Source organism: Amphibalanus amphitrite, unplaced genomic scaffold (assembly GCF_019059575.1).
Source record: "Amphibalanus amphitrite isolate SeventyFive unplaced genomic scaffold, NRLGWU_Aamphi_draft 000597F_arrow, whole genome shotgun sequence".
Classification (NCBI taxonomy): Eukaryota; Metazoa; Arthropoda; class Thecostraca; order Balanomorpha; family Balanidae; genus Amphibalanus; species Amphibalanus amphitrite.
The window spans coordinates 135664-159384 of NW_024882091.1; the positions used below are offsets into that span (position 1 = coordinate 135664).

The 23721-nt window shown below is 49.9% G+C and overlaps 1 protein-coding gene across 1 annotated transcript in view; it reads right to left on the reverse strand.

Annotated features, from left to right (window-relative positions):
* Positions 1-8878, reverse strand: part of LOC122394549 (FYVE, RhoGEF and PH domain-containing protein 1-like) — a 33169-nt gene extending 24291 nt beyond the window's left edge. Inside the window, exon 1 of the mRNA XM_043391506.1 lies at positions 7189-8878. Within this exon, the coding sequence (XP_043247441.1) occupies positions 7189-8513 (1325 nt within the window). The 5' untranslated portion in view covers positions 8514-8878. The remainder of the gene's footprint in view (positions 1-7188) is intronic.
* Positions 8879-23721: the final 14843 nt, after the last annotated feature.

Below are 23721 nucleotides of genomic sequence, written 5' to 3' on the forward strand. Positions count from 1 at the left end.
GCTGGCTTCAATGAGAGTGAGCAGCCGCAGCAGTCAACAAGGAAGACTTGATTTAGAAGGGCGAGAAAGACAGATGGACTTTGGCGCAGCATCAAGATACAACCAATGCCCTGGTTTTCGGCTGATGAATTGGTGGCCGTCTCAAGGTCTCGTTCAGAAATTCGTGCGGCGTCTTTATCAACCATAAAGCGCGCCTGCGTGTGATCAAGGTTCAATTCTCAAGCTACCAGATAAGCAGCAGTACCTATAGCCTATCGCCCATCACTCATCACTCCCCGCGGCGCTGCAAGTCCCATGGGACGCAAGTCTGGCGCCGCCAACGGACGTCATCTCGGGACCTTTGGCAGCGAGCCCGCTCACAGGAATCTGTCCAAAGGTCGTGGTATGTCGCTCGGGGGCCCCACGGCCTACGGTCACTGTACGTAGTCACAGGCACGTCGAGCACGACTGTCAGGAGCACCTATAGTGTCCCTCAGATGATGACAGGCTCCGTCTAGCAGCGCGTGAAACATGGCAGTGGCAGCACGTGCAGCATGACCGAGACAATGCTGCCATTCTCGCAACATTGCCAGTCTTTCTGCGCAGCCTGTCAGCGGAGTGTGACAATGTAGCACTAAAGTCCAGGAAGGCTGAGTCAGAGGCTGCGGTGGACCCACGCGACGAACAGAGTTCGCGATGGGAGCGGAACGGGAGGTCGGCGATTACGGTTGGAGAGACGGCAGACAACCGACCTCTGCGGCCTCTGCGACCGACCTCTGCGGTCGTTATCTTCTCTGCTACAGGCTGCCGTGATATCATACCTACTGCGTGAAGGCCACACGCTGTGTAAACCCCGCATGCCGCCGCGCCACCTCACCGTACACACACCAGTCGAGTAAACCTGCACCTGGGTCTCACAGCGGTTACACCCGGGTCCCAGCTGTCTGCGTATTCATACCGAACGTGAGAGTAAACACACTGTCTCAGAGCTTGGCCTATTTGTTAGCTGGATGACAGAGCCACGCCATCTTGTTTTTAAGTCGCCCGTATAGGGGGGGGGGGTCGAACGGACCCCCCCCCCCCATGATTTTTCGCGATATGGGCTCTATATCTCTTACACGCCATCTCTTACATCCATGACAATTCTAGAGAAAGGAGACCAGTTTGGACTAACAGAAACGAGGCTTTAGGGAAAGACTACCACCCAAACAATCCAGGTTTGTGAGCCCCAGTCATGTCACTCCCACTGACCTCGACTTTGAACTCGGGACCGTTTGACGGTGCCAACTGCCAAGCGAGAGCCAGCAACTGTCTGTCGGCGAGGTAAACGGTGTCTCCTGGCATGGCGCGCCTCCTGGGCTGCCCTGGGTCGGGGCCCTGTCCTAGCTATGGACGGGTTGCGTGGTGTATTATTGCGTCGGCGCGGTGGCTGGGAAAGAGGATGTTATGAATGGGGCTGTGAGTGGTCAATCCGTGCTGTCGAGTCTGACAATATGACGCTAAAATTCGGGAAGTGCTTATGTTCTTCAGTTTTAGCTGATCTAGGATGCATTTAATAAGTTTGGTGCGTCGTAAAACGTTAAAGAACACGCACCTAATCGGGGCTAATCCGTCGCGGAGTAGGTACCTACTACCTATCCATTGACTGTGTTCAGTTTTTGCCGCTAGATGTCACTAGCGATAAGCCCCTGTAAGCATGCTGTGCCGCAATGCCTGCGTACTGCATATGCATAACACATCCACTTCGCGATCTCATAAATACAGATTGAGAGACACATCATAATCGTATATAAGGCAAATGCTTGGTTAAAAAGTCTATTTAAGGGCTTGAACGCAACAGCGCTTACTTTAATGCCTATCAGTCATCGGCCATAAAAAGGTAGCATTTCACTGAAGGACGCTAATCATCATAACAAATGTTGGTTCAGAGGAACGTCGTCTTTGTTAACTAATAATAAGACGCGAATCCCGCAGCCTTTCCGTCTTGAATCTCTCCTCCCTATTACTATGGTGATATGTTTTTTGACGCCATGAACCAGACCAAATGCGACACGGCCGACGACTGTTGTGACGTGGGTGACAAGGTCACCTGAAGGATGGGATGAGAGAGATTCCGTTTTTTTTTTTCATAACCGTACAGTGGTTCAAGCGGGATGATAATTATAAGCGAAAACATGCAGGCACCACAAGAAGCTGATAAGATTATTATTATCGAAGTGCTTGGGTCGCCAGACGGCTTTATCTCGTATCTGCCACACTTACGTTTTTGCAGCATGCTTGTTTGTGTGGACTCTAAACACGCTTATTCATATGTCGATAAGAAGCAGTTTTACAGAAATCGATCAACATGAAGTGAAAACATCACTTCCAATGCTGCAATTTAAAATTGTGCATGGATACCTACCTATCCCGTGGTTAATCTGACAATGATGATGGCGACCCGTCCCATCCCATTATCAGCCACATAGAGAATGGATTAAGAACCTGACTAATTAGCATTGGGTTCTATACTACTGCATGGAGGCAATAGCCAATCAAAACCGTTTGACGACTGACTGACCTGAATAACAGAGTCGTTAAGAAGCAAGAAGGCGACAAGGCCACATCCCAGTGGTTGGAAGTTGGAACCAGAGCACATGTATGATATAAGATAAGTGCTTATCTGGTCATATAATAAACTTGACAAAGTTAGCTTTAGCGTCACAGGCAGGCAGCCTATCGATATGAAATGTGAGGTAAGAGTTAAGACAGACCTTTCTGAAATATTGCGCACTATTTTAAGCGCTTTAGAACAATTAACGCTGAATCTCAGGGTTTCAGAGTGACTGCATGTTTTTAGATCCTGGCCAACAACACCGTTCGAATTTGCCTTGGTGGGCGCCATGGCAACAGCTACACCGGCCCACCACGCCCTGTGGCATGGACACGGCGGCGGCGGTGGCAGGGTGGCCGCCTTATTGATTCGTTAGAAGGGCGTGCCCGACACGTATCCCGCCAGGGAAGTGATTGGCTACTTCACTTCAGCTCTGCTGGACACGAGAGGGATATGAATTTATTCACCTTTAGATATTCTCAAGGATATAAACCATTCGCTTCGCTACGTCATCACGTTGAGCTTGATGCCAGCATTCAAGGAAAAAACATGCTAGAGGAGTCCCAAGCCATATAAGGCTTTGATCTGACGTTAGATGCATTTGAGCAATCGATTAGATTAGCATCAACAGTTTCCGGTGCAGAGTCCGAGCTGCACGCTGAAGTGGTGCTGTGATTGAAGTTGCAGTAAATATCCGTGATTTCCGCTGTATCGTGAGTGGCAGGCTGGACTCACCCTATAACTGCACGGCTGAGATGAGAAGCTATTGACCGGAAGGAGGTTATGGCTGTTGGCCATTCAATGGCTGTCCAAACAACGGTGAGGGCGGCAGCATGCAAATTTTACGGACATATAAACAATCCCATTCAATCAAACTCTGACTCTGACCTCCCGAATGCAAGATATCTCTGTGAAGCAAAAGGACATTTATTTTCCATTTGACGGAACGAAAAAAGATAGAGAAATATTCATGTGAGGTTTTAATTAAGCAAGAATCATTAACATCAGCAACTATACTTATACATCAATCATGATAGATAATGCGAAAATCGATATATGAATGCACATTGGAATTTGAAAATTAGTGATGCCGAGAGATTCGAATATTTTTCCCGTAACTCAGTGTTTGATCCGCTTAAAATTGACCACAGGTATGTCGAAGCCATTTTGCATGTTCAATAATGCTATTCAAGATGTCAGATATCAGCTGGCAGATATAAAATTATTACTTATCAACAATTGTATCTACTGTTCCTCACTCCCTTATAATCCACATGCTTTTCGGGCCATATAAGGAACCAATTCCAAAACAATACCCGCTCCACACGCCATTCTCAATCAAGACGGGCCCACCACCACAATCCCCGCAGCTCCGCCATTCGCAGTTCCGTCACAAACACTCGCTCTCAGCAGGTTCGGCGGGGCCTCTCCAATGGAAATTAGCCGGCTTCCCGGGAACGCGCATACATTAGAGGGCTGCGGTTGAAGGATGCGCCGCGTGACCTCGGTGAGATATACGCGTGCCGATGGGTAAACAGCCCCTAAGGCAGGAGGAACGGAATGGTGGGTCAAAGGTGATATAAGGACGGGGGAGGGAAGTGATTTGGTGGGTGTGGAGTGAATGTTGAGAGGAATTTGGAACAGCTAACAGGAGGGTAAGAAAACAGAACTGCAATCCGTAAGCAAAAAGCTTCGAATTATAACATTGCTTTATTTATTTATCTATCTATTTTTTACGAATACTGATGCGTTATTCAGGTCGTTTGAGCATGCTGCTGTACGAAATGTAGGAAAGGCATGCCGAGCCGCCAGATTTCGGATAGTCGCCGTAAAGCCCACTTTACGTCATAGAAAAATGTTGACGGAGGAACCATTGCAAAATGATGAGTCACGCCCGTCGAGCTTTCGGCACTTGAATAGCTGAGACGAATGGCCATAATTAAACGTAATGCCCGTGCAGCGGAATTTAGAGATCCTCCCAACGAATCAGCAGGCGCATTAACCTCGCAGTGTTTGCGGGCGGGCCTCTCTCGCCCGTCATCGGTGGCATAACGGCACCATTCGGCGGTCTGTTACCAGCGCCATATACCGGCAGAGTGGAGCCATTTGGCTGTCAGCCGCGGAGCCGAGGGCAGCTACGGCTGCCGAGGTCAACACAGCGGCAGCAGCGAGCGTGCAAGAGAGGGGTCATATTGGCTCTTTTCGGACGGCGGTGTGAAGGCACTCATCCGATCCCGTCTCTGGCCTCTGCCACGGTCTGCTCAGCCAAATCGGTGACGGAAATAACGTCAATGACTGGTTCCGTATTAGACCACCGGCGGACTGGCAGAGGGCCGTTTGGACGGCGCGAGTGTTGTCTGACGTCAGCGGAGAGAGGAAGAGAGGAGGGAGAGCGGCGGGGCTGTCGGTCGGTGACAGAGAGCGATGGCTGTTTGGAGACGCTGGGTCGCAGCTCAGGTTTGTCTGGGTTCGGCGCAGTACCGGGACAGACGGGGATATGTAGCTCGGCTGCTCAAAGCGGCGCATCTTCACAGTGGAAGACATAAGAGCACGTCGATCTAAGAGCAGGCTCAAGACACTAAAATCATTGCTTTTAGGAGATTCCATTTTACTCTGAAGATTTGATTCACTTATTACGACCTGTCATTTATATGCATCCTTTCAAGCTGGATAATCGAAAACCAAACCTGCTTTCGGTAATGCCTACCCCGTTTGAGCCCCGAAGGCGATTAAATCCCTGTTCGGTATGCATAAGCCAGCAGAGATGGTAGGCGGAAGGATGAAATTCCCGACAGGCCGACAAACAACACCCCGTTCTGAGCTCGTCTCTGCCTATTCCCAGTCCGCCCTTTCACCCGGAGCGACGGGACCTGTGCTGTGCTGCGGGGGCGGCCGGCTTGGTGACCTGCTGGGTGAGGGTGTTGTTTGGTATTGTGGTCGGTATTTAGGCGCTGGTGTGAGGGCGTGCCGCCACCCGTCGCTTACAGACCACCGCCCGCCGGTTACAACTGACCGCCCACCACCCACGGCCCACCGCCCGGAGCACGGCGGACCGTTCCGAACGTGACTCGTAAGTGACGCAGCGGATCATGGGCCAGGTGTGCGTAAGTTAGCCCTGGGGCGATGGACCAGATGTGGCCCCAGATAACCGGACACAGTGGCCTTACGTGAGGGCAAACAAAGGGCCGAGGAGGGCGACGAACCAGCACTAAATAACCGGAGAAGGCAGGAAGATAACGAAGAGGTGCGAAAGGGCCGAGTGATATACGGCACGGAGTAAAGATAGGTACTATGGGCCATGGCGTTTCCACTGCAACGCTTACCCGAAAAAAATTGACATGAACCATAGCAAAGCCCAGTCTCTGACGAATGACAGTGCGCCTTCTTCAGCCGTCAGCAGCTCGAAAGCGAGTGCTGGGAGGCGGCTACCGTTCACACCCACAGCCTCTTCTTGGGGTGCACGAGCAAGAAGCTGTGTCAGTGGGAGCCTCAGCAGGTCCCCTCGGTGGATTGGGTGGAGGAACACTATCCCGGGCGTGAGATGACGTGACCCCAGCGCGCAGTAGCAGCGCTCCGCCCATACATCCGCGTACGTGACTTTACTGGCTACCACTCCACCGACCAGTAGCCATGAACCCCTCCCTCCCCCTCCGCCACCCCTCCCTTTACCACAGACACCACGCCACGCCCCCTCCCCGGCTCGACCTCCACACGACCACACGTGCCACCGGTCACGTGCTGGTCGGTCAGATCGTGTCGGCTCGTGGCGTGGTAAACTAAAGTCAGCAGCTGTGCTTAGGTTCGTGGTTCGTCGGACTGGATCTGGCGTCATCGTGGTGACGTCAGAGTCTGAGCTGGCGTGTTTGTGAAACTCGCACCACGCGCGTCGGTGACTTTGAGCGCTATGTGGCGAGGGTAGCGCTGAACTGCCACAGTAGCTCACAGCACGCCTCCTAGCTCAGCTGATATGCTGTGGACGGTAGCACGATGGCCAGCATGAGAAGCCCCGCAGTGACCGGGCTGATCTGTTTGTTGTTGGTGCTCAGTATCGGCCATTCGGCTCGCTGGGTGGATCCCATTACACTGTGATGGTATTCCGACCTACACAGCTGGCGCAAATGAAAATAATTTGTCTTTGAGTGTGGGCGGTGATGGATGCCATGACGGGCGCGCCCGTGAAGAGACAGAACAAAGAATCAATGAGATTCGATCCATTAGCTCATGGAGCGCCAAACAATTAGAGCCTGTCTGAGCTTCGGCCGCAGACCCGAGGCTGAATGGAAGGTCACACATCTGAGTTCAAACACACCAACCACGGCGACGACCTTGGAGTAACGCCAGAGGGAGAAGAATGGGATTCAATTTCAGACGCGCTCGCCGGCTCCATGTATACAGCTCGGCTAGGAAGTTGGATTTGAAGACGCATCAGCTGAGTCAGTCACTAGTCAGCACATGGGCAAAACTCGGGTACTGATACTGTGACTGTGACTGTGACTAATACTGAAGTACGGGAATCATGTCCTTATCAATGGCAGTGCATTCCTAGCTAAGTCTTATCAAGCATACATCATCTTTGTGATAGCGCGATGGGGAGGTTGATAGGACTCTGTACTCACTTTGGCAGCTCGCCGTCGAGGCAAGTGAAGGAGCTCTGAGACGCCTGCACGTTGATCTTGTACTTGAGTCGCATCCCTGGCGGCTGGATCAGCGGGCCGGCGTCGAAGAACCTCCAGAGCGGCCCGCTGACCCCCTCCAGCGGCACCATCTGACCGTCTCCTCCGCCGCCGCCCAGGGCCTGACGCACCCCAAGCTGGGCGCGCACGTTGTAGTCGTTACCGCTCAGCGAGACCTGGCGCGGTCCGTTGTCGCTGGCCTCGTACACACCACGCCGGGAGCCTCCCGACGCGGCCACCTCTTCTGTAACGTGCGCCGCGCCGTCCGGACGTACGTGAACGGCCCGGTCGTGCGAGAGCTCCTGTCGCTGGGCGTCCACATGTGTACGACCTCCGCGCTGGGTCACCGTGGCAGCCTCGGTCTTGTGCGCGCGCTGCTGGCGGACCTCCGAGCCGTCGCTGTGAGTGTGCTCCTGCTGCTGCTGTCGAGTGACCCGGGTCACGCTCGGCTGACCCCAGCCGCCGCTCGAAGTCACCGTCGTGCTCGTGGAGGACGACTGGAACGTCTGCTGCACGCCGGACGGCAGACGGGACGGCATCGATAGCGGACCGCCGCCGGAGCGACTCACCAGAGCGTCACTCAGACCTGGGCTGTCCTCCGACCTTCCCAGACGGCTGGTCAGCAGTGACCTGCCGCCCAGCAGAGACGAACCGTCCAGCATGGACCTTCCATCGAGCAGGGATTTCCCGTCCAACAGAGACGAGCCGTTCAGCAGAGAACTACGGCCATCCAGCAGCGAACTCTGCTTGTCGAACAGCGAGGGTCCGCCGATGCGGCGCGGGGAGACAGAGTCCTTGAGCGGCGCCGGCGCCGGTTGGAGGTCCTTGGCCCCCGCCAGCCGCGCCTTACTCGATGCTAATGGGGATCCGCCGTTTTTAGCGCCGATCTCTCTGAACGGATCGTCCCGGCCCAGCCGCATCCCTTGCAGACCTTGGAGGCTCTTCATTCCCTGCATCTCGCTGTCTGCGAACATCTGCTGGAAGCGCTGCTGGGTCTTGCTGACAAATGCCTCGAACTCGTCGTCCGAGTCGCTGCCGATCCGGCGCCGAAACTCGCGCCGCAACTGGTCTAGCTCGTCCTCGGGTTCGGTAGGAGCGGGGGCGGGGGCGGGCGCCTGTCTGACCCTCACCGGGGCCGGCAGGCTGGAGCCGACCGGTCGGGAAGGCATATTGTTGACCCCGCCCACCGCCCGCGCTGGCAGACTGACCCCAACACGGACAGGGTCCGTTCTCGCCCAGCCGGTCCGACCGCCGCCCTGCTGCGTCATCGCAGAGGTCACCAGGGGTCACCGGAGGTCACGCTAATCGTCCGTGGCGCCGTCACCTCTGCCTGAATCAACAGGGTGCTGCCTTAGTAACGGATGATCAACCTCACTTCACCTCAATGACCGGCAGACGTCACCTCGAATAGTTTCCACTCTGACTCCGTAACACGCTCCAATCGACACAACTCCAAAAGTCCACGCACTCAACACGAGGCACTCCACCGCTGACCGCACCGCACCGTCTGACAGCTTTGACACTAGTGACAGCTGTATCGCCACACACAGTCCGGTTCAACACACTTCAAGCGTCCACAGCTCACCGTACCCTCACCCCTCGACGGTCTCCGACTGACTGACGGCGGACGGCGGCAGCGACGGCGACGGGCGGCGGGCGGCGGGCGAGGGGGCGGCGGCGGGCGGCGAGGGAGGGCGAGGGGCGGCGAGGGCGAGGGGGCGGACGGGGGTGGAGAGGGGAGAGGGAGTGTGGGTGCTGCGACGGGCTATCGCTCGCTCGCCGGATTCAGTGATAGAGTCGCCTGGGTCAGTCGGCATACAACAGAGGGTAGACGTCTCACGGCTTAGGATTGGCCATTTTGCCCTACTCAGCTCAGGTTTCGAGGGAATGTTGTATGTACGGTTCTCCAGGGTATTAGTCGTTGGTCGCTCGGCGAGCGGGAGGGCAACCAGTTCCGCCCCTGTATCGCGTGATCCCTTGCTCCGCCCAGTTACGCACGAGCGTACTCCACGCCGCGTAGTAGCGTGGGGAGGGGAGCGTTAGAATGGTGGCATGTGTAGAGGCTAGAACCGGTTTCCACCGCCATGCCACCGCCCAGCGACATGGAGCGGGGTCAGTGACCAGGGCGCAGGGAAAGGTCAGAGGTCAGCTATAACGTAGAACTTTGTGTCACCCTCCCTTCCGCGTTTAACGAGTAACGACCGCACGACAGCGGCCGGCCGCCGATCAGGCTTGACATGTCAAGGTCACCCGCAGTCAACGGGCTCAGAGGGTTGGTCGAGTGCGCGTCCGTGGCTGACGACAGTCTCGACCATGTGCTATGGTGCCGATAGACTAGCGTGGGTAATAAGTTTTTGTTCAGTGCATATGGCTGCTGGGGTGTGTCATCTTGATATGATGCTTTGTAACTTGTAGCTTAAAACCTCGCTGGCAGTGGCCGAGAGGAGAGGGGGGAGGGCGGGGAGGCGGGTGCCGCCTCCACATGTCTATTTTTGTTGATAGCTGCGAGAGCTGAAATTTGGCAAGCCTGACCCTTGATTCAAGCTGAATTTTTATGACAGCAGCTGTATTTTCACCCTCGCCCATATCGGTGTTTTGCCAGCGTCTATCGTAAAGGGGGGAGGAGGGTCCGTTGGACCCCTTTGCCGTTCAGCCCCTGATCGAGCTAGAGCTTCGAGGAAAAAGAGCGTGTTGCCCGTGGCGAGAGGAGGCCGATAATACCCAATTTTAAGGTCCTAGGTCATTTGTTGATAGGTCAATATAACTCAAAAGTCGGGGAATCGGGACCTGTTAGAGCTTCGTAAAGTGAAGCTGTTATAGGGTTTTGCAGGGTGCTGATCACGAAGTTAAGTTATGATTTCAAATTAGTTTTGATCACAGATGATGTTTTCGTGCATTTAGGCCAGGTCGGGCCAGGTCAGGTCAGGCTACATGCTACGAGGGAACCAAAACTACTTCTTAAATGTTCAAACGGTTTCTAAATGCGAAATCAACTCCAAAATCTACTCTAGAAACATGTAGAACTCGAAAGAGTGAACAAAGGTCATCAAAGGTCAGTGACCTGACTGACCTTCACGTGACCTTGATACCCACTAGAATCCATGGGATCAACATCCTTTCACATGTTTGATCGCTTAAAGCCACAAAAAGACAATAAAACGCGCTCTACTCGAAATACGCCAAAACGCGATTCCGGCCAAACATGGTCTCGGAAAACAGGTCACAAGTCAAAGTTCTTTTGAGTCAGGTCATGAAAATTATAGGGTAAGCGTAATATTGATAAACTCGAGGGTACTAAAAGTTTCGTCGCAATCAGCCGCTTTTTGCGCGAGTTATTTGCGAAAAACTGAGGGTAGGAGGCCTGTTCGACACCCTCCTACAAGTGCGAAGGTTAAGGTCAGGCCGTTGACCAATGACGTCAAAAGTGAACCTCTGTAAGGTCCCAAAATGTCGCGACGTCGCAGCACCCTTCGTGCCAGGGGACTTTTCAACGGGGAATGAAGCATGATCTAGTAGTTAGTACTATCTCCCAGAGGCCTCACAACTTGTATGTAGCTATCTCGTATTTTTATTAAGAGTCACCTGAAGTCAGGTCGGTCACGCACCCTCACGATTATTAATCAATTGGGAAATATGAAAACTGTTATTTTGGCGCCGGGAGCCATCTAAAGCTGTCTCAAGCGCATGAATTCGCAATTTTATACAATATTTGCAAACCCCAGAATTCACAATTCCATTCTTAAAGTTAGGCGACTTCATTTATGACGTCACTAAGGTCACAGGAGATTTCACCAAAAAGTCCCGATCAATTTGAGCTAGCGAGTCGGGAAGCCACCAGTGAACTTGTAAGGACCTACCGAATCGAGGAAGCGATATGACCTCCTTGAGCCAGCCTCGTGGCCTGAGTGGCTCTGCCCTGACATGACCTGAGGTAAACACCTTAAATTGACCTCAACAAAAACAAAACGTAGGTATATGACGCGCTTCGTGGCCAGCCTCGTGGCCTGAGTGGCTCTGCCCTGACATGACCTGAGGTAAACACCTTAAATTGACCTCAACAAAAACAAAACGTAGGTATATGACGCGCTTGAGCATGCAAAACTCGATGGTGCCATTGTCTTGGCTCTGTAACCACTTATGGTGAAGTTGTTTACCAAAAACCGATCCCGCGACTTGGAGCACTTATACTGACCTCAGAGTTTATCGGTGGACCTGAGACATTCAACTCGGTTACCAGTGGCTGCATCTCATACGACGCACGCGCTCAGTTTTATCCGCGAGGCGCTAGCTCAATTAGGGGCAAAAAGACGGAGAGGGGTCGTAATCGCCCCCCCCCCCCTCGGCCGGGGTATATGCAGAAAACCCAAAATTTCGTTGAGGGTTAAGCACTGAAGTGATATATCATGATGCGAGAAGATATAGGTCAAAACAAGAATGCACTCGAGCGGATGTGAATAAAACTGTGTTTGAGGTAGGTATGCCTTTTTTATTATACCTTTGATCTGCTTTAGTTAGGTATTGGTAAGAACAGATACAATCAAGAAGAGCGCCCCTGAAGAAAAGGTGGCGCACTTGACAGGTGCGATTTTAAGGTCTTTGGTCAGTCGGGGACCTCTAAGTTCGGATCAAGCGCTGCATGTTAGGGTTAAAAAAAATGGGGGCAACAATGCATCCCGATTTTGGCAGCATCGTCATGCTTTGTCACGGCACTCATCCACTCCCTCGGCCGAAATATTAGCTCCTTTTTGTATGAGTTCTGGCATAATCCCGCACATTATGCTGCATGTTGTTTGCCATGAAAAAAGCATGTTCAGCTACGTTCTACGCAGTACGCACTAACCTAACCACCATCCCATCATCCACCACTAGCCACCATCCCGTTCTGTGCTCCCCTTCCACCCCACACACATCAGCCGAGATACAAGTCAGTCGGGCTAGCGCTATCCTCCCCTCCCTTCCTGACTGCACAGCGCTAAAACCCAGAGCCGAGACTTCCCGAGCGCGACCTCTGACCCCACGCGGTCCGAAGGGTCGGCCGATGCCTAAGGGCGCGCCGCGCGCCGGCCACCCGGATAGCCTCTGCCGAGTCTCCCTTCCATACACCGTTTACTACGCGCTCGATTCATTCATGATTCTGTGTTTCCGCGTCCCTCTCGCTAGGTGGCACCATGTATGTCATAGGCGATCCCAGGAAGACTGCGGCCAGAATGCCCCAAACGGCAGAAAATGAGGTTTTTGCTAAATGTCTCAGAAAGTATTTGTCTTACGACGATGCAATTTCACAGTGTCGTGGCAAATGTGCATACGCACAAATCGGGTTAATACTTATGCATTTGAACATTATATAGGACCAGATATGTCCGAAAAAGCAAAACCAACAAGACTTTTACTGGAGAACCGTACTTACGTGATAACTACTCGTAAAATAATTAAGAATCTTAGCTATGTTACTTCGAAATATGTGATCAGACATTCCAGTCATTGACTGAATCTTGGGACTGACAGTCATCTTGGGACTCAAATTATCTCGGGAAACGTCAGCTCTGGGTGATGACGTCAGGTCAAGGTCAGATCACAGTTGCTGAAGTCACGAAGCTGATCGAGGACGGCTGCATGAAACATACCGTCCTCTGCGGAAAATCGTTCTGAGTTCATGCCATGGGCTTCCCGAATCGCCAGCTCAATTTGATCGGGAGTTGTGGGGAAAAAAATCTGATGACCTCTATCGAATTTAGTGACGTCTTATCGGACGTTCAAATGGGTGTTTGCAGTTAGTTCGAACGCAGCTTCAAAAAAATCTCCAATACATACATTTCGAAAGTCCCCATAAATCGCCTAAGGTCAATGACCTTGACCTGATCTTTTCGTCAACTTGACCGCCAGCCAAATACGGGACCGTGGGACCGTATTCTAAGCACGTGCTGCCTGGGAACTACTTAGTACCTATTTGACTCGACCACATAGGTACAATTAATTTCTGAGTGTAGAAATTTGCATTCCTTCGCCATATTATTATGTTGTACTAATGAGTCTCTCCCTTTAACGCATTAATGGCCTAATGGCTTTTTGGGTCACTGGATGAGAGGGGAGACAGAGTGAGTCCACCATCAGCGACCACTGCGGCTGAAACTGAATCCATGTCTCGGTAAAAAGTTAAACATTTCGTACCATGATACTGATGGGTTAATTAATCATGTTATTACAAAATGATAAGTCTGATGTGTGTCATCACTCGGTCGAAAACATGGGCGTAGGAACCTCACGAAAAGTGGGGGGGGGGGCAGCAAAACTTCAATGTCACTTTTGTGGGAGCTCCAATACCCCTATGAAGAAATTCTTTGCAGTTTTGTGCTCATCTCACCTGGTTGAACCATTTCCTGCTCTTAGTTTTGTATTTAAATCAAAAATAAAGATTTCAGTTTAAAAAATGGCTGAAAAGTGGGGGCATGGCCCCCCGGCCCCCCCCCCCCCCCTGTTCCTACGCCTATGTTCCTCGGTGACGACTGACGAGAAGGGCCATGATGGACCTCAACGCCCTCGGCCCTACAGCGACATCTACCAGAAGCAGGAGTATGTAGTTCTACTAGCGACACCTGTAGCTGGCGCTTCGACTACGATTCCGGCAGTATTACCGCCTGTATCTGCAGTGCACGCTGCACAGTGCACACTGCACACATTATCGGGGAAACGGGACTAGACGGGGTGTGCAATTTTATTTGCATTGTTATCGCTTCAACTTATAACCGCATTAACTGTTGTAAAACTGTTTGTCCATGGTTTAGGAACCTTTATCAGTGTGTCACTTTCACTTGCCTACATTTATAGCAATGTTATATATGGCGGTCATATATGCTCGCTCACCTCACACAAAGCAATATGTAATGCAAACAAATACCTACGTTGCGAGGTATTACGCTATGGCGGTTTGCTTTGCAGCAGTATTATTGCGCATGATTGATATTTATAGCAGCTAGACGATAACTCAGCCGAAAACTACTTCTGCTCGTCTGATAAATGTGATTCCTATATCTACCTAGTACCTACCTACTTAGCCATCATCGAGATGAATTGGACTTTATTGAGCCAAAGTGGGTACACACTACACATGAGACTTATATGATGCCTCTCCCTCCCCCTCACCTCACCGTACACCCCACACATCTGATAGTATTTTATTTGATATTTCAAAAGGTGTCACGTCAAAACAAAACATTTGAGAATGTTTACTTTTCCTCCAATTACCATGTATCCATACGTTCATTATAAGTACCAAACCGCACACCTCACCACATGCCACTGTCCTCATTACCAAATGTGTGGTATAATCAGCGTTTAATCATCCTCATGCCGAGTTAGTAAACTGTCCCCACTCAAACAAACATTCCGTGAAATTTTGCGGCGTGGGAAATTAGCCAGCTGTCCCACGGGCTGCCACAACATAGCTCCCAGGGTCGGACATATATCTCACCCTCTGTCCGTCCCGTCCGCGAGGGACAAGACAGCGCGAACCGATCCCGTCCCGCTCCGCCCGATCCCCGCCCGCGGCTGTCCTTCCAAACAGCGGGGTTCCGCCCTGTTGTCCCTACAGAGGGCTCAGTCGGGCCCCGTCCCATGTAGAGGTGCCAGTTCCCTCAGCCTTTGAGCAGATACCGGCCGCCGGGGGCGAATGAGCGGCAGCTGGGGTTGGACCAGCCGGCCCTGCTGTTGTGCTGTGCGTCCCTTCCCGCCGGAGAGGGAGGGGGGGGGAGGCGTCAGCGGCAGGGGTGCCGGTGGTTCTACCGGGTGTGTATCAAATGTACCCAAGTACAGTCGGACCCAGAATCCAACGGGACCCAAGATTCATAAGTACCCAGGTGCCTCAGGCTATACGGAAGTACCATAGCGACGTTGGGTCCCAAGGTCCAAGGTTGCCAGAATATGATTGGCTGAGCAGGCAGACCAATCGAACGAGCTGTTAGAAACTACTGTACCTCAGTACACTCTCTGACAGTGGGCAAGTGCGGTGAAGAGTTCGCATACCAAAGTGACCCTTCCGGAGGACCGGCGGCCGGCGCCCAGTCAGGTAACAATGGGAAGGGTCGGAGGGACGGCCCGCCGCGCCGCACGGTGACAGCTGATTCCCGGGACGCTCAAGTGTCGCCTGTCAGACGCGTCGCCTGCCTCCCCCCTCCCGCCCCGCCGAGCCGCACAAAGCAGCCGGACCCTGTCGCGGAACGAACCACCCGACCATGCTGTCGTCATCGGCGGCGAACTGAACTGCATGTCTTTCTGAGTCGTGGCGCTGAGCAAGCCTGAATAGTGAATAACCGGTCATGCTTGCGTATTTCATGCTTCAGCCCTGCTGTGAGCCATATTTTATGATTGCGGATCTTTCGCCGGCACAGGGGGGGGGGGGTTGATGAGGTTTTTCGCGAATAACTCGCGTAAAAAGCGGCCGATCGCAACGAAACTTTCAGTACCCTCCCATTGATCAATTTTACACCTACCCTGAAAATTTCATGACCCTGACCCCAATGACCTTTGACCTGAGACCTCTTTTCCGAGACCATGTTTGGCCGGAATCGCGATTCGGCGTATGTCGGCTCGCATTAGCCGCGCGTTTGCAAGCTTTTCGTGGTTTCAAACGTTCAAACATGTGATTTGATGTTGCTCCCATACATTAGGGTGGGTGTCAAGGTCACCTGAAGGTCAGGTCAGGTCATTGACCTTTGGTGACCTCGGGTGACCTCGGTTCACCTTTTCGAGTTTTACATGTTTCTAGCCTAGTTTTTGGAGCTGAATTCGAATTTAGCAATCATTTTAACATTTACGAAGTAGTTTTGGTGCCTTCGTAACATGTTACGAAGCTGTCAGAGGCGGTTGACACGTATTACGAATACCCGTCACAACCCCTACCGGTTGACCTGACCTGACCTGACCCGACCTGGTCTAAATGCTTAAAGACATCATCTCTGATCAAAACTAACACGATATTCGTGATCGTGAAATTACAGGTATGGTAAAACGTCCCAAGTCCCAACTTTGGTTGTCACCTGGTTATGAGTATGAGTTCCGTTTGTATAGATAATGCATTTAATATTCCAGTTTCGGCGGTACTACTCTATTATTTAGGTAAGCAGAAACGTATTAACGTCAGTAACGTGCTTTGGGAGTATATGATTGGATGGAGAACCGTTAAAAAAAAAAACAATCCTTCAGCATTTGCAAGCAAAGCTACCTAGCTCAATAAATTCACCCATTGCAAAAAATACTGTTTTCAATGTCTTCGTCATCTATTTACCCCAATCAGCAACAATGCATCACAATATAGCCATTTCTGGATTGTGGCATTCTGTTTCACATTTTTTACAAAGTCTGTTTCAGCCTTGACTATTTTATTTGCTTATAAGCAAATAAAATAGTCAAGGCTGAAACAGACTTTCCGCAGTCAGGAAATCGCATGCGAGAGCCTATTCAAATACATTACAATCCTTCCCGCATCAAACGCATGCGGGAGGTGCGTACGATTGATGCGAGCGTGATTTAATCAATTTGAATAGGCTCTCGCATGCGATTTCCTGACTGCGGAAAGAGTCTGTTTCAGCAGTTATTAGAAACTATGCCGGTGCGTTTTGTGAATTTTACAATTTGTTTGTAGCGGTATGTCTTATATCTGTCATTTATCCCGCGTCGTAGTCAGTATTTACAATTGCTTCACGTGCTAAGAGAGAAAATTATCAGATGTTGAGTAAATGATTTGTTTAACAGGTTCTAGACGTGTAACAGTTGTTAAACGTCTACTGTGACGATTAACAAACTGTTAAACGTCTAGTAGACATTACATGACATATGTCGGCGGCACGGGATAAAATTATTAAACCGCTCGTAGGTAGAAAAATCTTTTAAACGTCTCGCCTATCGGCTCGACGTTTAAAAGATTTGTTGTAGGGGAGAGTGGGGCAAAGCGGCCACCCTAACGCTTCTCACGATGCCAACGCTTGATTTTTAAACTTTGAAAGATCGGTGGTCACGCTTTTGCGAGGCTTATATCTCAGCAACCACTTGACCGATTTACATGCAGTAATTAGTAAAGAAGCTTCATTCCTTCTATCAAGTATTGGATTATTCCTGATGAATGTGGGTGACCCCTTATGCACGTGCTACTTGCAAAACGAAGAGGTGTCAGTTTTGTAACAATTGCAATATCGGGCCGATTGCGCTGAATGTTGGCATGTACAGGGTGTCCCATAAGATCGTTCTCACCTAAATTTTACTTTTAGGCGTACTCTTGTTTTACAACACGTTCAGCGTAACTCGCAACTTAACCCGCGTCCCACTGGGGGGGGGGGGCTATTCAATATTCATAGCCCCTGCCGTTTTTCTACTGCAATGCAGCAATAACTTCTAAACCGCTTGATGTATCGCCGCCACACTTTCAGTACCTTCGGCTGCATCAATTTGACATCTTGTGTCAAAATTTGAATTTCGTATCCATCATAGGTCGGCCGGAAATGACGTCAGAGTGACGTCATGTTCGGCCGATTTCGACGCAAAACATTGAACCACGGGAATCGCTCCCAAGAGCTCAGTTTTTGAGCTAAATCCAATTTCTTTGCATGAGAGGACTCCGAATGGACTGCGCTATCAAACTGCCATCTCGAATTTTCAAAATTTTGAAAATTTTGAAAAATGTTTATATTTAAATTCAAAATTTGTATTTTTATCTTTTTCAAAAACTTTTTGACTTTTCGAAAAAAACGGAATACATATGATACAAAAAACGGAATACATGCTTATGACTTTCCTACTCTATGCTTGAGGCTCAAAAAAACGGAGCGCTGAGGACACCAGTAAGGTCATGTGGACTAATTCATGATCGAGATGAAACACTCGCCTAAATCCCAAAACGGTCTCATAAGCGCGAAAGACAGTGCCTCTTTTTCGCCCCTCTTGGTTCCTGTTCAAAAGGCCAGTGCCACGGTATTGTGGGGTTATAGGCGCCCAGGTGCTAACTAAAGTTGCACGAGGTACCCTAAAACCAGTTTTTTACGAAGACTGGTTCACCAGAAGATCTAGGGATCTAAGAGAAGCTTCTTAAAAAGCTCATATGTTTTTCTATAATTATCGCTGACGAAGCTTCAGGAGCGAAATATTCGATAACTTTAGATATAACTTTTTGGCTCCTATTTCTGATTTATATTATGAGGTTACTGGTTATTTTTATATTATTATCATGATCTAAGAGAAGTCTCTACTTTCCAGCTTAACTCGAACCGCCAGTATGGACTCAGTTTTGGAGGGGAAAATGGCATCAGGGAGATCGGTCGGTCGGTGATACATTAAAGCATTGAGGCAATGATGATGACTACACGTTGACGCTTTGATTTAAACATAGATTAATAGAGACTGATGCTATTCATGTCAATACCTTAATTGGTTTGACCTTGGTACGGCTACCTACCGTCAACCCCTACATCGTAGCAGGGCCTCGTCTAACATGTTAACTGGGGGTGGGGGGGGGCAAACCCCTGCAGTCACCGGCCTGCCCCCCCCCCAGTCAGGGTAAAAATGTCACTACCTACTGGGGGGGGGGGCGGCAAAAGCGAAAAGGCAAACGAATTTTTACTCCAAGGCGTCGATGCGCATAAAAACAAATGCATAAACGAAACATGGATGCAATGTGAGCATATTGATATACCCGATTAGTACCTCTCACTGTTTTCACGTGTTTAGGTATCTTGTTTACCTGATAGCATTGTTTTTTTTTTCTTGGCTCACTGCTCACCAATACGTTACATTTCGGGTTTTCAGGCGACCTAACTCCGTGTCCCGCATATTATCTTTCACGTATTCTCCTGTTGTTTCTGTCCTCGGGGCGTCAATCTGTTGCTTCTACCCATCGTCGGCCTCACTACGCGACGTCGAACTTCTAGCTGAACGGTCACCGGTGTGCGGCAAGAGTAGCTCCTAATCGTAATGAAGCAGGCTCCCATTCTGGGTGATCGTAAGTTCAGCTTGGTGGTCTGTCTCTGGGGACAGGAAAGACTAGTGTGGGCTACCAGAGGTCAACGTGGGTCCAGAAGCTGCAGCATTGGCCATCAGAGCTCGGCACCTGACGCTCATAAGCCAGCGGGGCCCATTAGAACCGATCAAGGCCATATATACAGGGTGTCCCAGAATTACCCGAACATTGTTAATTAGTGTATAAAATAAGGCAAACATGATTGCGCTTTTTTCTTTTTACCGTCCTATATAGTCAACTAGGGTGGCTGTCAAATAGCACATGCAATAGATACGCTTGTTACAAGATCAGCCGACAATGATGGAAAATGCCAGCTATTGCTGGTCTCAGTTGTTACGGAGCGAGCGAAGCGAGCGGAGTCTCATACTGAATTAAGGGAAAATCCTGAGTATGAGCGGCCGGCCGGCCGGCCGGCCGGCCGGCCGGCCGTGGGGACGCTCTTCAAAAGCTAATATCTTAGGAACGGGACATCCGATTGACAAGCGGTCTTCTTTACTGAATGTCACTTGGACGTAAAAGTTCCGTGGTGTGATGGCCACCATGCGTTCTTGCCAACCACCGCACGTGGCGCGTGGTAAAGTTGGACATTTTTTAAGAACCCCCAAAATTGCAACCTCAATAACGGCACAACGGTTGGGCCGATTGAATTGAAACTCGGTACACAGTTAGGTCTCCATCAGATAATTCATCTGCATGTGTTAAGGTTGGGGTGCTACAGCACGTGCGCACGTGCAGGGGGCGCTCCCAGATCTCGAGAACGGCTGGGCCGATTGCGCTCAAATTTGGTACACGGTTGGGGACCAGTTAGTAGGGTGCCGTGCAAAAGTCAGTTTGGACCCCGCTTGCACGTGCGCACGTGCAGTGTGCCGCTTCCAGATCTCGAGAACGGCTAGGCCGATTGCGCTGAAATTTGGCACATCGCTAAAGACCGGTTAGTAGGGTGCAGTGCACAAGTTAGTTGGAGGTACCCCCTCGCAATTTCGCACGTGCAAGGTTCATCCTCCCGCTCGCTCCGTTGGTCGCCCAAAAGGCGTTTTACTGGTTTTACGGGTCTCCCGAAACTGGGTGTAGGCCTGTTTTCTTTGACCTCTTGCCGGAGGATATTACGATCATATAAAGATAAACTTGACATCAAAGTGTTCCCAGGCCATAAGGTATTATCCCCCAAAACAAAAATTTCTGCCTACACCACTTTTGCTGCGTTTTTTACATCTGGAGTGGAGAAGCTCCATGTCTGAACATGGCGCGACCTTTGGCTTCCAACAGATTTGGTTTCCAAAACAAACCCGTTCATGGCCACTTGGTTCACGGCATCCAGTTTTTGTACTGGTAGAGTATTACCGCAATAGATACGGTGCAATAGATAAGCTTCGTACTCTGTGCTAACGGTTGTCTTTGGGCCATCATATCAAGCCCAATGAGTGCACGGTGGCTCAAAATGTCTCACAATATGATTTTCGACGGGCGCCTGGCCGTCTCTGCTGTTGGGGCGTTGTGGTCATCTGACGTTCACACACGCCTTTTTCGGGCGGTTCGAATGACATAATACCTTCGTTAGACCACAAAGTGTGCTTCAATATACTGTTTTGTTGTATATGATATGTTTTTGGGATGAATTGTAGTGATTTGCGCTGCTTTTCCCGTAGTTTTCGCATATTTTTCTGGCGAAGGACCCCAACTTCCAAAATTTTGTCGAAGATAGTGGTGCAAGGTAGACTGATGTTTTGTAGATAATCCTGATCTATTGCTTAACTAGTTTTTAGCTAGATCGGTGACGTTTGTTGTCTATGACAAGCAACCACCTGTTTGACAACTGGTGCATGGCCCTTTTTGGCCGAGCCCAAGCTTGTCAATCAGGTTTATCTCTTGCTCTCTCTCTCTCTCTCTCTCTCTCTCTCTCTCTCTCTCTCTCTCTCTCTCTCTCTCTCTCGCTTCGTTAGCTGATATAATTGCGCTTTGCTCAATCCAACTGCTTGCAGATGAGCTGCTGAAGCTCTCCAGCAAAAACCATGCCGAAAGTCCGTTTACAAAGTTGAGAACGGGAGTTGATTCATCATGGTTGCCTGTTAGTGGCTTAAGCTGAAAACGGAAAAGGACTACTCTTACTTGACTCTGGATAATAATTGATTCGAGTCGTTACCGGCCACCAAAAGCACACAGTCCCCAAGCTAGATAGCTAAGGGATATCTTATAAAAGTATGATGCTTGTATATCATTAGAAGCGAGCGCAGTCGTACTTTTAGCCAGAAAATAAATGTTCGGGTAATTCTGAGACACCCTGTAGGAACCGATGTGGTTCGCAATAAAATATATGCGTTCGTAATAAATTGCTAAGATAAGGTCAATGTTCAGGTCATTCGAGGGCATCCATTGTCCATTTGGCTCGATTATTCTTAAAAAAAAAATATTTGATTTCAACGTTTTAACTTTACCTTGCACGAACAGAGGAGCAGAAGCGCATACAAATAAGTGATGGCTCCCTTATAGCCATAACGGGAGTACGATTCTTAGATAAACGGAAATAAGTCGTTAAATTTGAACTCCGACGAACAGTAAAGCATCCATGAGAGGCTGAAATCGTTTACGAATGACCGACTTAAAAAAGGTGTAGCGGGTCCAAAACTACGGTTTCATTCTTTGCATGCTTATTACTGTCTGGTGGGGCAATGTGAGGGGGTTATAAACTAATGCAAAGGCATGGGTTGGATGGTCTACTTTTTACTTATTTAGTGTTAAAAAAGTTCATCAGGTTTCAGGATTTGTGGGCACAAACTATAGGTACACGCTATAAACAAAGTCATGTAAAGCGACTTGATTATGTCAACAGTGGTCAGTGGACACATGTACGGCCAGCGCTTTGCGGTCCAGCACCGGGAGCCCGGCCGCAGCCGGGAGGGCGGGGTGCAGGAGCGCCAGACCGTCTGGGAGGTGGCGCGCACCCCTATGCACAGCGCAGGCCCGGCTCGCCTAACGGTCACCGCTGCCACTTACCGTTCACATACTCCCCCTGTCATGAGACAGCAGGGGTGGGAAGCTGATTGATGAGGATACCCTTGAGGTGGGTCCGAGATTTGCTCCGCTGCCCGGTACGCTCTTACAATGGGCGCATCCGATGGTCGGCTCAGTGGCGGGGCCCGTCCCTTGCGCTGCCCCGGCCCACCGGGGGACCTCCTGTGGCGACACTCAGTCATCCATGAATTGAGCAACTGGTGCAGCCCAAGATGAAAGCTACTAAAAATCAGCTATAAACCTATTTTAACCAGATCGCACCGAATGTCACAAAATGTGTTCCAGATAACCGTTCTAAAAATGGCTATTATCTTGTCATCTACACACTTCTTTGGGATAAACTAACTACCTGTGTTTACTTGTTGATAGGGTGGGTGTCAAGGTCACATGAAGCTGCGGAGACGATGGATTTTAAGGTGACTCCGACTCAGGCTCAGACTCCGACTACGGCAAAAATTATCCGGCTTCAAAAATCGACTCCAACTCCGACTCCGGACATTGCCCAGCAAGTCCATATAATGAAATAAAATTTATTGTCGGATATCTTTTTATCTTGCCTGAAGCGAACTTTTGCGCGTTCCAAGGCAAATGTTGCAAATAAGTGCCTACTTTTTAAATATCATGCATAAATAAAAACAGGTTTTGACGCAGCAGCCTTCTTCAGTTTTTTTTTTTTCAATGAAAACGCTGGTCCAAAACGGGGGTATGTTCTTAGCTTTAACAAAATCAGATTTTGAAAGGTCAACAAGCAAAATATCATGAAGCAACCAGGTGTCGGGCATGACTTTGAGCAATGCAGTGTTAACTTCGGAGTCGGAGTCGGTAAGATTTTAGCGACTCCAACTCCGACTCAGGGCAAAACTTCCGACTCCGACTCCGACTCCGCAGCCCTTGGACTCAGGTCAAAGTTATTTTCCTTAGATGACCTCGTTTGGCGTTTCAAAACGTCTCAGCGTGGTTTTTATGAGCTGATTACAAATTAAGCACAGATATAAACATTCTGGAACTAGTTCTGGCAATATGTTACAAAACTGACAGCGATGGTTTATAGTTTATACCTAATGGATAGCCGTCGGGACGCCGGTTGACCTGACCTGACCTCGTTTGATCTACTCAAATGGATGAACACATCATCTTTAATCGTAATAATTCTTAAGTTCGAAATCAGGACTCCAGAAACATAAAGCATCACTTTTAGAAGCTCTGCAAGATCTCGATTTTCCCGATATTTGGTCATTGACCTGACCTTCGGCTTCCAGGTCAGACTAATGACCTATGTACAGGGTGAGGCAGAAAGATGTACCTGTTTGTTTTCAGTCCATGACTGAAAAATGTATGAACGGATTTTATTAAAATTTTGCATGCGGCCTCCAAACTGACTTGCGCATTTACATTGATATCGTTTTTGCATTTTGTCATAATTTTTGATGAGCGAAGATTATAATTATTAGATTATAATTTGATGG